This window comes from Spodoptera frugiperda, chromosome 28 (assembly GCF_023101765.2).
Source record: "Spodoptera frugiperda isolate SF20-4 chromosome 28, AGI-APGP_CSIRO_Sfru_2.0, whole genome shotgun sequence".
Taxonomy (NCBI): Eukaryota; Metazoa; Arthropoda; class Insecta; order Lepidoptera; family Noctuidae; genus Spodoptera; species Spodoptera frugiperda.
Window position 1 is genome coordinate 8,848,014 of NC_064239.1, and position 15,025 is coordinate 8,863,038.

At 35.9% G+C, this 15,025-nt stretch overlaps 2 protein-coding genes across 4 annotated transcripts in view; one reads left to right on the forward strand and one right to left on the reverse strand.

Annotated features, from left to right (window-relative positions):
• Positions 1–9,692, forward strand: part of LOC118265417 (aldehyde dehydrogenase X, mitochondrial-like) — a 33,396-nt gene extending 23,704 nt beyond the window's left edge. The window contains exons 1-11 of one of the 2 annotated variants that reach the window (XM_035578270.2): positions 2,450–2,588; positions 4,880–4,984; positions 5,146–5,413; positions 6,254–6,370; positions 6,820–7,007; positions 7,455–7,557; positions 7,654–7,835; positions 8,173–8,337; positions 8,545–8,702; positions 8,975–9,049; positions 9,288–9,692. In XM_035578270.2, coding sequence (XP_035434163.2) covers positions 2,559–2,588; positions 4,880–4,984; positions 5,146–5,413; positions 6,254–6,370; positions 6,820–7,007; positions 7,455–7,557; positions 7,654–7,835; positions 8,173–8,337; positions 8,545–8,702; positions 8,975–9,049; positions 9,288–9,363 — 1,467 coding nt within the window. In that variant the 5' untranslated portion in view covers positions 2,450–2,558 and the 3' untranslated portion in view covers positions 9,364–9,692. Of the gene's footprint in view, positions 1–2,449; positions 2,589–4,879; positions 4,985–5,145; positions 5,414–6,253; positions 6,371–6,819; positions 7,008–7,454; positions 7,558–7,653; positions 7,836–8,172; positions 8,338–8,544; positions 8,703–8,974; positions 9,050–9,287 lie in introns of those variants that run through there. The other variant, XM_050706076.1, reaches the window with a different exon arrangement.
• LOC118265419 (lipase member H-A) overlaps positions 1–15,025 on the reverse strand; it is a 24,948-nt gene continuing 9,923 nt past the window's right edge. For both annotated transcript variants that reach the window (XM_035578275.2, XM_035578273.2), the window contains exons 2-8: positions 12,594–12,708; positions 11,634–11,779; positions 11,169–11,262; positions 10,608–10,759; positions 1,215–1,406; positions 423–594; positions 1–206 (exon numbers count right to left, since the gene is read on the reverse strand). In XM_035578275.2, coding sequence (XP_035434168.2) covers positions 149–206; positions 423–594; positions 1,215–1,406; positions 10,608–10,759; positions 11,169–11,262; positions 11,634–11,779; positions 12,594–12,708 — 929 coding nt within the window. In that variant the 3' untranslated portion in view covers positions 1–148. The remainder of the gene's footprint in view (positions 207–422; positions 595–1,214; positions 1,407–10,607; positions 10,760–11,168; positions 11,263–11,633; positions 11,780–12,593; positions 12,709–15,025) is intronic.

The following is a 15,025-nucleotide window of genomic DNA, read 5'->3' on the forward strand; positions in this document are numbered from 1 at the left end:
TTAATAAAAACATCTTATTTTATTTTCCTAATTAACAATAAATTACTTAAATAATAACAAACGACTTTGGATTTATGTAGCTATTTCAAATACCCTTTACTTTGCACCAGCTTGTAGGCAGATATGTTATCCTCATTCTGTATTGAGTTCAGTCGAAAGGACAATCTTCGTTGTGTTCAAAACTGACGCAGTACATTCCTCGGGCCCTGAAAATAAAAGCAACTTTCAATCATTAACTGCACGATTGGCGCAGTGGCTGGGCAACCGGTTGCCGCATAACATGTCTCTCTGGTGTTTTGGGTGTCCATGGACGACGGAATTTTTTTACCATAGGGTGATCCGTCTGCTAGTTTACCTGCTTATTCCATAAAAAACTGGCATTACAATACTATAGTTAAACTCTTAAAAAGTCCTCAACTTACATATCAGGAACTTCTTCGCCAAGCACCACAGCTTTCCTATCGAACCTGATGCCCCAATGTCCTCGTTCCTTAGGGCATGTACTGTCGCATGGTATACCGACCAGGCGTCTTCTTTTCCTCACGCTCGCCGCAAAGTAACATGACGCCATGAAGTGACTGCAACGGGCTATACCTGAGGATGTACAGGAGAATAAATCAGTCATATATGGGTAAATCAGTAATTTTATTTATTAAAAAAACTAAGACCATTCTCCCAAAAGAAACGAATCTAACTATTAACTAATGAGCCCAAACTCGATATGTATATTACAAGCGCACACAAGGTAGTTCAAGATTTCATTAGACCATCTTCAGATCAGGTCCCATAATATTCTATGGTCACCCAATCTACTTGTTATTGCCAAGTTATATTTGTTTATATTTTTTTAATTATAAATAAGTTCCTGGATATTATTACGTGGTTGGTTACAGGAACAACCTAGGAAAATCGTATTAGATATTTAGCATTAATTGTGGAAGAGCCATGCTTCTGCACGAAAGGGCCGGCTCCACCTGAGTGATGCCACGGCCTCCCAGAAAACCGACGTGAAACAACTCTTGCTTTGTGTTGAAAATCGTTGTGTGAGTGAGGTTACCGGAGTCCCATTTACCCCCCTTCCCAATCCTCGATTCCCCAACAACCCTTAAATTCCTAAACTCTATAAGGCCGGCAACGGACTTGTAATGCCTCTGGGCTTTCGGTCGGCCTCGTTTACCGGCTAAAACCATAAAAAATTTGAAAACCATACTTACGCATAGCATGTCCCTTGCAACCAGGTTGTAACCGTCCACCATTGACACAGAAATCAGCATGGCCGACTAGACCGTCTTCTCCTAAGAAACCGGCGTTAGTATGCATCACATGGACCACGTAGGCATCATCTCTGCCTAACCTGAATTGACGAGATCCATATGCTGATACTAATGGTCTACCTGGATCTAGTCCTGGGAACAAAGAAAATATATTGTTTTGAGTGTATGAAAATTTTTATTATTATGCTATCGGCTTACTCACGTAATAGTTTGATGAGGAACTTGAGGAAGTCATGAGCAGCATTCCGCTACTGTAGCAGCGCGACAATATCCGCGTCATATGTCGCGGAATGCTGCTCATGAATATCATCCTTTAGCGTGGCTTGAAACTAGTCGAGTTCCTCGTCACACAGTTACGTGAGTAAACCGATAACATAATAATTAATTTAGTATGTCTCACGAAAGTTATAATAAAATTACATGAACAATTTGCTATAATGGGAAGCGAGAAGCTAAAATGGAAGCGAGTTTATTCCATCACACTAAGCCAAAAATATTTAGTAACTAAAAACCCAATAAATATATTGCCTGAAAATCAAACCTAAGATCATTTAAAACAGCCGAAACCAACCCGATAATCGTAGAATACGAGTATCTATATTGATCAAAAAACAAAATATAATTATTGTTCAAATTGGTGTCTAAAGACAATGACTTTATGGTTTATTTCACTTTGAAGCCGTTATAACTGTTTTGGATTCCAGTTCGGAGTTGCCATATGAGAAACAATTCCACTTTATCGTGCAAATTTTTGTTTACGAGTAGTATAATTTTTTCAGTCGATGATCTACGTAGGTATACTATGTAGGACTAAATAAGTATCTTTAAATACAACATTGTATATCGTAAAAATGTTTGTAGACAATACGAAAACCTTGAATACTCATCATCAATAACAGAAAATCTGGACGATGGCTACTGCCTCAAAATTAATGGCATGCTACTCGTATATATGTAAATTTTAATAAAGACAAGAACTATTAATAACTTTTTGTAGCATAACTACTACATTTTTTTATTTCAAAAACGAATCTCTTTCATTACAAAGTAAATAATAATATACTTGTAACATAAGCAGTGAACATATAAATATAACATAAAACAGAATATTTCATATAAAAAAAATATCTTGTACATGCCAAGAAAAGGTTTGTTTTTGTAAAAACTTGATACATGTCGTTTTCTAATAAAATCCTGGCAACCACATCAGTTTGCCCGAAGCCGGCTTTGGGCTCACACGTACGATCCGTATATTTTATTCTGCTCCTATTTTAAACATAAATAATGGTGAAAGTGGACGTTAAATATACTAAGGTAAGTCGCAAATTTATTTAAATGATAGTTTTATGTGTAATTATTAATATATTAATGTAATATTCGGTTAATTTCATAAAAAAATATGGATGCTTTCATTTTATTTTTGTTGTGTGCTCTATACACAAACATGTTTGTTTTAAAGTATGTTATTTTTTATCCATCTCTTTTAAATTACACTACTACATTTATTTTGTTTTTAAATTAAGGTGAAACAAAGTAAATCTTAATAATGTTTGTTGATTTTGTGTGTACGTTTGTTACTCAATCACGTCAAAAACAACTGAAGCGATCGGGATGAAATTTAGAACAAAGGTAGATTATGGTCTGGAATAACACTTTTTTTTTTTTAAGGGGTATAACACATAGGACACTTAGCCCACGAGACTGCGGGCGAAGCCGCTGGCAGGAGCTAGTATATAAACATAATTGGGTTATCACTCTGTACCAGCTGTTACTATCACTATAAAAATAAAGTTGTCTTGACAACAACCAGATTGTATCAAAAACTGTTATCTAGACTTCTAGACTAAAATATAAAATAAATAAAAATAAAAATTGGAGTGTCTGTTTGTAATATTGAATTAACCGCTTTTTACTACATGCATATGAATATACATACGATACATACACCAAAATAATATTTTTTGTCAATCTATCTGTTTGTTCTGGCTAATCTCTGAAATGACTGGACCGATTTTGACGGGACTTTTATTGGAAGGTACTTGAAGTATGAAATGATTTTAGAAAAAACACAAAATTCTTAATTCTATTAGAAGCCATGACTTAGGAACTATACTTAACAGAGGGTTAGAGTTAGCGATCGCCATCCTAATAATTCAATAATCGACGGTGATATTACTTTAGTAGGTTTTATAAAAATATCTATAGACACATAGTTCTTGTTTATCGATGTCGACAACGTGTACTTAAGTTTTTTAATCTAGAATATAAGAAAGATAGCTGACTATCGGTTAGTAACATTACGGAGATACTATCTATATAAGAAAACTAATCGGCCTTCATAAAATACAAACATAATTATAGAAAATATTAAGAAAAAAATTTAATAGAACATTTTATAGGTGCTTTTGTACTTGATGATTAAATGAATTCAGTCATGCAATGTACCTACAAATATTTATAAACAAAATTGTCTGTTATTGTCCAAAAGAATAAGCAGGGATATGACTCATTGATTGAAATCCACTTTCCGCCGGTTTTGTTTTTAATTTATTGTTATTCCTGGACTGTATGTCGATACTATTATGATTTACGAAATCTAAGAATATTTTCTTTGTACAAAATTTAACTCAAAATATAGTAGAAAAGCTAAACAAGATACTAATGAAAATCGCCGAAGAATATCTCCTTGGTGAAATTATAAATTATTAGGTACTGCGAGTGACTTCGCTCGCGTTCCCGTAGGATTAAAAGTATCATATCCCATAAGTCAGCTTCTACGTTGTCTGTATACTAAATTTCATCAAAATCAGTGATTGACTGACAACCATCCAAACTAACAAACTTCCACATTATAATATTAGTGTGATTTTTTGTACCTAAACTCATTTATAGCTAAAACTTTTTTATGGTTAATGTACATAAAAACAAATAATAATTGCAACATTTGTAACTAAAAAGTCAATTCCTGACTCTACCCATCAATGTCAGTTAAAAGTCGATAGATCGAAAACTACTTAAATAAAACGAGAAACCCAAACAACATGAAAGCAGCTGAAGTTAAATTTATAAAAGTAAGTTATTATTCCTCATACTGAATCTAAAACCTCTGCTCACAAAATGAGAAATGGGTCAATTCAGTTCCTACTAAAACATTTATAACCAGATGAACTTCATCATGAGTTTAATATTTCGGTTCTCGGCAATAAGTTATATAGAGTCTAATACAAACTACTAATACAAAAATGTAGGACTTGAGTCTCCTATACCTACATCACCATCCTCAATACAAATTCCTGCCGCAAAAAAACAAGGACAAACAAACCTGTTTTGAAACTAGCTAAGCTAAATATAATTCCTTCGATGATACCGTTGAACTCCTTGCTTGTCGGCAGGATGCGAACAATTTTATGTAATTGAATCGACATTATACTGCTGAAGATGATTCCTCTCGTCAAAATATGGACTCATGCATAAATGCATAATATGAACTTACTTTAAATTATTGTTTAGGACATCAACTGGCTAAAGACCAGATAAAAAAAACAGTTTGTTCAGATTTTTTAGTTTTACAGTGTTTTAATTTATTCATTTTCTTGTGTGTTAAGTTGTTCATCAACAATGAGTGGGTGGACGCTGTCAGCAAGAAGACCTTCCCCACCATCAACCCTCAGGATGAGACCGTCATCGCACAAGTGGCTGAGGCAGACAAAGTGAGTATAAAGAATTACGACCGATAATCCTATTCCTGTCTTAATAAAAATCACAACTAGTACAAGGCAGAATTAAAAGTCAATACTAATATTCGGGACATTTATACCAAAATTAAACTCACGAAGCAGATATAACAAGCAGATATCTCCTCCTTGTACAGGCTGACGTAGATTTGGCGGTAGCAGCAGCGAAGAAAGCCTTCGCTCGCTACTCACCATGGCGTCTAATGGATGCTTCCCGACGAGGTCTCCTCATGCTCAAGTTAGCAGAACTAATTGAATCCCAAGCCAGATATTTAGCTGAACTAGAAACTTTGGACTGTGGAAAGCCAGTGAAGGATGCTGAAGAAGAAGTTTACTACGCAGCGACTGTTTTAAGATATTATGCCGGCAAAGCTGACAAGATTTTGGGGAACACCATACCTGCAGGTAAGTGGCGTCAATATTGTATCACTAAGGAATCCTATTGTAGGTGGTCGCACTAGTCAAAGGCTTTTGTTAATCCTTAAAAATCTTTTAGGATATCATTCTACCGTAATAGATCATTTCGTCTAATTCTGTCTAAGTATTTCATTTGCTTTAACTTTAGAACAGACATGTGCACACTCGTGATAATAACTTTCTTTACACATATCTTCCATCTATTATAGTACTATGTTAATATTTACTATCATTGTTTCTATGTTATCTCTGCTAGACAGTGAGATAACTTTATTGACGTCTATTGTCACGATTTTATAAACTCTTTAGAGCGTGATTATTATAATGTCGTGTGTTCAATGTTAGACAAAAACCTTACTTGTGTCTCGTAGATAATGCCAGAGATGCAAGGTTATCTTGCCACATAATTTTGTAATCAACGAAACATCTGTATCATCAGTATCACAACAAAGTGCTTAAAGTATGGAAATAGGATTATCCAATGAAAATATTATAGGTACGAGTATTGTATCGTGTTATGCATTATAGTATGTATGAGATACGCTGAAATACTTCGTCCCTAAAATAACCTTTTCACCATAACTCATATCGCAATTGACAATCTTTCAAATTCTTCTTGAGTTTTGAACACATCGTGACTGCTTTTTTTGAAAGAGAAAATAATCAAATGTCTCTGACCCTGTGGGAGGGAGAGAGAGTGCCAGACTCTTACTGACTATAAAACAACATATTCCGACTCCTGCTTCGACCCAGAGCCTCGGTAACCCGCAAGGTTGTCCGCAGACCCAGAAGACAAAATTGCTTTAAGTATATTTTTTAAATTTTCAGATGGTGAAGTAATGTCTTTTACTTTGAAGGAACCTGTCGGTGTCTGTGGTCAGATTATACCATGGAATTATCCTATACCAATGATATCATGGAAAATTGCACCAGCCTTAGCTGCCGGTATGTCTGATTTATTTTCTTCTATTATCATTATTGTGATAAATGGTGTTTAATTAGCACCTGTCAACAGTACATCATATAATATTATTTTATCTTATGTTTCTTTACGTGTTTACCTTTCTATTGTTAATTGAATAGCAGTTTACTTCCTAGTTTATTGAGAGCTATAATTACGTTAAATATATTAGCAAATCATTGGACTAAAGCATGACTGATGAGACTTTTATTCAACACACATAGACTAACAGTAAATATACCTGTAGTTTCAGAAACGATTGCATTTATTGTTTCATATGATGGTTTTGGTGTTAAAAGTAAAAATTTTGATACTCGTATGCAGAGTCTTTTTTCGCTATGCGACGAGTAGTATATCAGTTCCAAGGAACGTTATGAATAGAAAAAGAAACCTTATGTCAAGCATTCCTCAAAATGTGTTCATTACATTCCAGGCTGCACAATAGTTCTAAAACCAGCGGAACAAACACCCCTAACAGCGTTAGCAGTAGCAGCCCTGATCAAAGAAGCTGGTTTCCCTCCAGGAGTAGTCAATGTACTCCCAGGGTACGGACCTACAGCTGGAGCAGCTCTCACACACCACCCTGATGTCGACAAGATTGCTTTCACAGGATCCACTGAGGTAGATCGTGTAAATGATGATGATGAATAGGATTTTGAGTTTCCACTAGAAGCAGAAAGAGATAGAAATGTGCTTGGATATATTTCAGTAATGTGGTTGTGTTACTTTTCCTGTTAAGGTGGCGACGAATTTATGAAATCAATTCCGTATTTTGGGCGATTGCTGAATATTTCAATAAATCGTTGGTTCTAAATCTCAATTGGTTCTAAATTCGTTTATCTTATAAGGAATTGTAAAAAATAATATGTTTTCTTGAAGATATCTAGAAATGTTCTTATAATTCGTAACTTATAAATCGAGCAATTGATAAAATTCGATATTATAATTATGAAAAAAACTAAGGGGAGGAGAGGTTAAGAGAATTCGAGGGGAAAATGTTTTGTTCACCTGTATCTATTCACACTTTGAATTCTATTCACCTCGTTTTACCACGTTAAATACTTTCAGGTTGGCCGCATAATTCTAGGAGCAGCTTCAGCAGTAAATCTAAAGCGAATCACATTGGAATTAGGTGGCAAGAGTCCTCTTGTGGTGTTTAATGATGCTGATGGTAATTTAAATTCTATATAATTTCAATAAGTTATAAGCTGAACTTCAGTTTTGAAAATATCTTCTAAGCTAATTAACTTATTATTGAACACTTCAGTGGAAAAAGCAGCGCAGATTGCTCATGCAGCAGCATTCGCGAACGCTGGACAGTGCTGTTGTGCTGGCACTAGGACTTACGTACAATCTGGTATCTACGACCAGTTTGTGAAGAAAGCTGCAGAGATTGCCTCCAAGAGATCCGTTGGAAATCCCTTTGAGAACGTCCAACAAGGACCTCAGGTTTGAAAATTATATATTTCCTACTGATTATGAACTGCCATTAAGTAACGTTAATATGTTTAATAAGATTGAAAAATCCCAGTCTTGCCATTATCCGAAATTTTTAAGATTGGCATAATTAATCTCTTTGATTACACATCAAGTTCTCTTCCATTTGTCACAATCATCATGATCCGGAAGACGTCCACTGTGAAGTCTTTTCCCTTATTAGAGAGTTCTTCCATTTAAATACTTTTAAATTCATCACTCGCTCTGACATCTTCCTTTTCTTTACATGTGTTAGAGAAACGATTACCTTTGACAATTGGTAAACAAAACACACATTAACTATTTCCAGATAGACCAAGACATGTACACCAAAGTTCTGAGTTACATAACAGCTGGCAAAGAAGGGGGAGCGAAGTGCGTAGCTGGAGGTGACAAGGTGGGAGACAAGGGTTTCTACATCAAGCCAACTGTGTTTGCTGACGTCACTGATAACATGAAGATTGCTAGAGAAGAGGTAAGTCAAATGAAACTCGGAGGAGTAACAAAGGCCGTACCTGCTTTTGGGGCTATGGAGAATAAGGTTAGGGGATTTAAAGATTGGAAAGAGGAGGATTTGAGAAAAGTAAGAGCGTTTAAAGATTGGGGGAGAAGTGGCTTTGAGAAAATCAATTAACAAGTTTTTCTATAAGAATAAAATGATGAATGAAGTTTTTTCTTTCAGATATTTGGTCCAGTGCAAAGTATCTTGAAGTTCGATACGTTTGAAGAAGTGATAGACAGGGCAAACGATACTAACTATGGGCTTGGTGCTGGAGTCATCACCAATGATATCACAACCGCACTTAGCTTCGCAAAACAAGTTCGTGCTGGGTCCATCTGGTAAGTAAATATTGTGAACAACTTCGTAATGGATGTAATAGATGATTTTGATCGAAATGTATCAAAAAAAGAGTCAAATGATACTCTCTACTCAAGATATTTTAGAAAAGAGGTATCTTGACACACAAACGGACTAGAAATGTATCCTATAATGGTACCGATGTTTTTTTTTCGAGATGTGTAATGCTTGACTTGTATTCCAAACTTAGGGTAATGCTTTCAAGTTAACTTAAAGTTAGGAATAGACATAAATTGTCTTTTCTACGTTTCAGGGTTAACACGTACGACCACACGCCTAGTCAAACACCATTCGGAGGCTTTAAGGATTCCGGTCTTGGTAGAGAGCTGTAAGTGCATGTTTTACTGGTTTTTTGCTCTAAGATTTTTAGTAAAACCTGTTGTTTAGTATAGCAATAGTGTCTTCAATAAATTTCTATTGAGCAAATAGAATTGGCACTGGACAATATTTCAGATGAAAGACAAATATAGTGCTAATGTCCCAACTATTTTATATTTAACACATTTTTAAGAAGCTCAAGAATGTTTATGTCTGCGAAATATTTAATAAGATTTTTCTTATTTCAGGGGTGAAGACGGTATCAACCAGTATTTGGAAACTAAAACAGTAACGCTAGCGTTGCCAAAACAGCCGCAGCTGTAAACGTATTTCTTCTGCTATAATTGACTAAATTATAATTACATATTAATTTATAAGTATATGTATAAACTATACTATGTAATCTATGCAGGTTTACTGGTTGACTTGATATTGTTACTGTTGGTAACGTAAATGTTTGCAGCAGCGCTGTGTACGGTATTTGCACATGTAGGTAATGCACATTGCACAGGTATTATTAAACTGATTGGCCTTGAAATACAACCATACAGGGACAAAAACTTGGAAATAAGTGGTTTTTTTATTGAAAAGTAAGCACATAAATATGTTTTGTATGTAAAGCATTTTAAAATATAACGTTAAAAAATAACAAACTGGATTTTTATTGTTTACGTCATTCAAGATACATTATGATAAGATAATGTAACCCGTAGAAAGAACCCCATTTACTTACAAAACAATATAATAAATACCTACTTCCAACAAAAACATATCTATCTACCTCCAAATACCGTCTAGTCACAAAAATGTCGCTGACAAACAAAGTTAAATGCCTCAACATTTTTACATTTAAAAGTAAACAAACACATCTTTCATTTGCAATACTTTTATCAGGACAAATAAAGTATTTGTCATATCAATATACAAGCAGAACATTTAAGCATTTCTTTTAAAAATCTAAATAACAGGAAAATGCAATCTGTCATATGATTAAAGCTATGCATACAAACCATGTTAAGTACAAACAAATGTCGTGACTTTCAGATCAAAGTAGACATTTTCTATACGACATTCTACCTCTTTTATGATATTTACTGATCGTCATTAATATCCCTGCTGGATTATAAACCCCCCCCTCTGTAGGTATAATGGCAAGGGTTGTTCGCCGACCGACCAAAACCAGAAACGTGCGTATGGCGGGGCACTTTCCTCGCGCGCCTTAAAGAGCTATCAGAACACCACAGTTGTGGCCCAGTAGAGCTAATGCCGACCCGAAGCTGTGGACTACTTAGCGGGTTACCGGGGCTCCAGCTCTAAAAGCTCCTGCTGCTAGGAACGTAGTGTTTTTAGTCAGTAAGAGTCTGACACTCCCTCTCACCTCACCCAAGGTGGGAGAAGTCATTGAATGATTTTCCCCGTCCGTCGTTCCGGTCTCTATTTGATGCGTTGTTCTCTAATCGACTCTTACAACACCCATGGCAAGAGTAGGATGATGGATAAGAAACCGATATTCAAACACAGCTTATTACAAACATAAATAAACACATACTTATAATGAAAGAACTCACCAACAATTTTGTACTGTTTCTCAGTGAGATGGTTGGAGATCATGCCGCAGATGTGAGCGCCCAATGAGTGGCCCACACAGGTGGTCATCTTCGCTAGTCCACCAGCTTGCGTGATTGCTGAGTATAGCTGAGCTGTACACTGAGCTGTCTTCCTGGAATTTTAGCATTATTTTATGTTAACTTCTCAAAGACTTGTCTAGTGAAAAAAATAAAGGTACAAATGATTCATTGAAGCAGTTGTGTCTGGTGAAAAAGAAGTATGGAGTGCCAAGAGGACAATGAAACAAACGAATGTTTCAATAGCTTAATCAAACTTTTTGGTATCCAGCTGCAACATACTGTTTTCTCCTAAAGAATAACTTCTTAATTTATAAATGCTATTAATCAATTTTATTTAATCTTATTATGGTCTTGTTATCTGTTGAGAGACTGGAAGAACGACCTAAGAGCACGTGTCTCAGATCAATCTTTGGGACAAATAAACTATAAATAGTTTAGTAACATAGAGAAAGCAAGAAATTCTTATAGTATAAATCTAAAAGGTACATTATAGTTACTTACTTCATATTAGACAATGCAGAGAGGTAACAAGGAAACCGTGTGAGCACCGACCAGTCCACCATGAATACGTTGTAGTCCTTGCGAGACAGGTAAGCTGGAAACATATTAATTAATATAAATTAAATTAACATGGTGATCATGATCATAATCGAATGCACCGTTGGCGTGGTGACTGGGCAACCTGCTGCCGTGCAACGCATAGCGAGTTCGATTGCCGCACGAAGCAAATCTTTGTGTGATCCACAAATTGTTTTTCGGGACTGGCTTTTCTGGATTGGACACTTGACAAGTGTATATTATTATGAATTAGTATGGTTGTAAACGTACCCACGACCCAGGAGAAAATCCTAGTGTTCCGAAACGAATTTAAAAAAAATACTATTAAAATTTTAACTAATTGACATACTAAGTATTGTGTTTAAATCAAACTCATCAAGTAGTCAACAGCAATTATTATGAACTTACCATCTCTGATAAAAGTCATTGGCGATTTAGAATACGTGCCGTTGAAGCCGTGGATAATCAGGACATTCTTTCTCGTCTTCTTCCATCCGAAATCGCGAAGCAGTTTCGGATATCGCGGGTCTATGAAATGTTTGTGAGGATGTTCCCTGAAATATTTGATAGAAATAATAAGGATAAGATGAGAAAATCCTATAGTGGGGCAATATTTTATTTTTGAAGTAAAAAAGAGACTATGTGTCCTTATAGTGTGTGGGAGAGCCATGCTTGGGCGCGAACGGGCCAGCTCGACTGGAGTGATACCACGGCCTCACAGAAAACCAACGTGAAACAACGCTTGCGTTATGTTTCGTTGTGTGAGTGAGGTTACCGGAGGCCCAATTCCCCCTTCCCAATCCTCGATTCCCCAACAACCCTTAAATTCCTAACCCCCAAAAAGCCGGCAACGCACTTGTAACGCCATTTACCTAAGTTATTGGATAGAATCATCGATATAAATTCAGAAAAGCAAAAATGTGTCAATTTTATTTTATCATTCGATTTGCAGGACGGACGGGTAGATGTTTTCCTCGTGCTAGGTACACCTAGACTACTTGGTCGTAGCACAGGAAAAAAATTTAATCCAGGGTATACCAGCAGAGCGGTTGTACCATGAGCAACTTATCATTATTTTTAAAAACGTTGCCCCACATTATGTTTTACCCCTGTGTCGTGGGTTCGTTTACAATCATACAAAGTTCACATGCACATGACACCCAGACCTGAAACAACAATTTGTGGATCAGACAAAGAGTTGCTCTGTGCGGGAATCGAACCCGCTACCCATGTGCGGCAGCCAGTTGCCCAGCCACCGCACACATGCACACAACATAATTACTAGGAAAATATACTTTACACAAAATCTTTAATCATTATGTAAATACTTCCTCTATCCGATATATACCTCTAATACAAGTTACTTACGGCGTGTACATGAAGAAATTAATCTCACTGTCTGGACACTTCCACTCTCTCTTCATAACGCATCGAAAGTATCGGAAATCCATCATGGACGCTAGATCGCCGTCCGCCCGCGATACTGGAACAAAAAATGTGATAATTAATTCATGTGCCGTGTTTGTGGTATTCAATACTAAGCTACATTGTTAGCATTACGTCTTTTAAAGACAAAGTCGAAGTATTTGTTAGTGTGTTTTTGTGATATAATAGGTCTTATAGTTATTATTATAGGAACGCAAAAAGCTGCTCATTAGGCATCCACTAATTATAAGTATTTAAAAAATTGTTGCAAACTTAATTCAATCTTAAAATGTAGGTAAGTATCTAGGAGATTCTAAATCTTGGTGCCTTTTCTTTAAACACATTGAGTATCGTATTGTTGTCGTATCAAAATCCCCATAACGACTTGCGATTACACGACCAAAAGTCAAAGAAATGAATTTGAATTACTAAAAGCAGTAATTCAATTTAGTCCAGCCGTTCAGTAGTTATGGACGCACAAAGTTACGTAGGTATCTATATTTTGGTCGTTCATTTTTAGACCTACATGTATTTGTATCTAAAAACTAATGCGTGTCTAATAAATCTATTTCACATTAATATTAACGACAATATTATATAGTAATTGTGACTTAATATTGTATTTCTACAACCTGTGTACATTATAGATGCAAAAATTATTTGATTGATTAATGGACAAATAACGATGATTTAATGTTATGTTAAGATAGTGTTAATTAAATAAGAACAACATATTAGTGGGTACAGTTTTTTACGCATGAAATCACGAACCATGAGATAGTAAATCATAGACGTCTATTTGAATCGGACACGCAAAACGATAACGTATTATACGGGGTCTTAATACGTGAATGTGCGGTCGGCGCTGTCGTTGAACGTAAAGCAAACTCGCACTAAGGGTAACGATGACTTGACCACTAATAAAATGTAAAATATGTTATAGTATTTACATCCAATATGCATTTTTGTGTCTCTCAACTAAGTGCAAGATTTCTCATAAATTTTGTGATATGCAACATTGATATAAATATAGAAAAAGTTCCAGACTCGTTATAACGTAAATAAAATTACATAATTAAAAAATAACTTAACAATGACTTAGGTGAACATAACATATGTCCCGTTTCCCGTAGAGAGAAAATTGCGAGTCTTTCCATCTTTTAGGGGGCTTAGGGGGTGAACTTATTAAAAATGTATAAGTAGCTCTTTAGTAATATTTATACCAAAGTTTACCTAATACTATATTTGCTTATAAACCTGTACAGGGAGAGTGAATGGGAGCTCTCTGTCATGGTACTAAGTACTTTCACCAACAACTCGTGTACCGGACCGGCCAGTTTGTAGCCGATAAATGTTCATTATTTACACTTAAATGGACAATGTTTAAATACGGGAAGATTTTTATATGACTATGTCAAGCCTCACTTTTAGAAGAAGATTTGGTAACACCATCTATCTGGTGAGTTTCAAGATCACAAGATTCTCCAAATATTTATAACATCACGAGTGAATAGCCCGACGGTTTTTGCCCTGACGGTGCACCTAATCGGCAATCTAAGCAATCAACGCCACCCCTATTACTAGAGAAATTGGATAAATGATAGATTGAATTTTGGGATCGCGGATGAGTGGAAATGATTGAGCCTCTCCTAATCTCACTCATAATTATGGCGAAACACAAGACACGTGGTTTCACGTCAGTTTTCTGTGAGGCCCTGATATCGTTCCTATCGAGCTGGCCCTTTCAGGCGGTGGCTTTACCACGTGACAAATCTTAAGAGTCTAGAACGCCCTGATCTGACTTGGATCTATTTGAAAATATCTAAGTCTAGAGAAGTCTTAGTTAAATTGGCAATACTTTGTCTTAAAACGTAATTTTCCCATTAAAGTCGTGATTGGAATGCAGCAGGGATTTGGTCAATGGTTTGAATATCAATTTGAGGACCACAGCGGTGTAGCTACGTGCTGAATATACAACGTTCATTCAGCATATATTTACAGCACTTATACCCACGTAGAAGTTAAATGAACTCATTACCTATTTTACCTTATCATACAGGTATTCTGCAATGTTTAATACTATTATAGATTTGTGCGAGTAACAAATGGGTATACTTAAGCTGTGAGCTTTTTTTGAAGGAGGAAAATCATTAAATGACTTCTTCCGCAAGGCGAGGCGAGAGAGAATGTCAGACTCTTACTGATTAAAAGCCACCCTGTTTCTACTCCTGTTTTTCGAGTCGGAGCCCCGATAACCCGCTAGGCAGTCCGCAGCTTCGGGTACCTAGTTCCTACTATTTCATTTTGACTAAAGGCTCAAACTGATTCAAACCATCATCATCATAGAGCTAACAACAATTTTAGTTAAAGTAAAT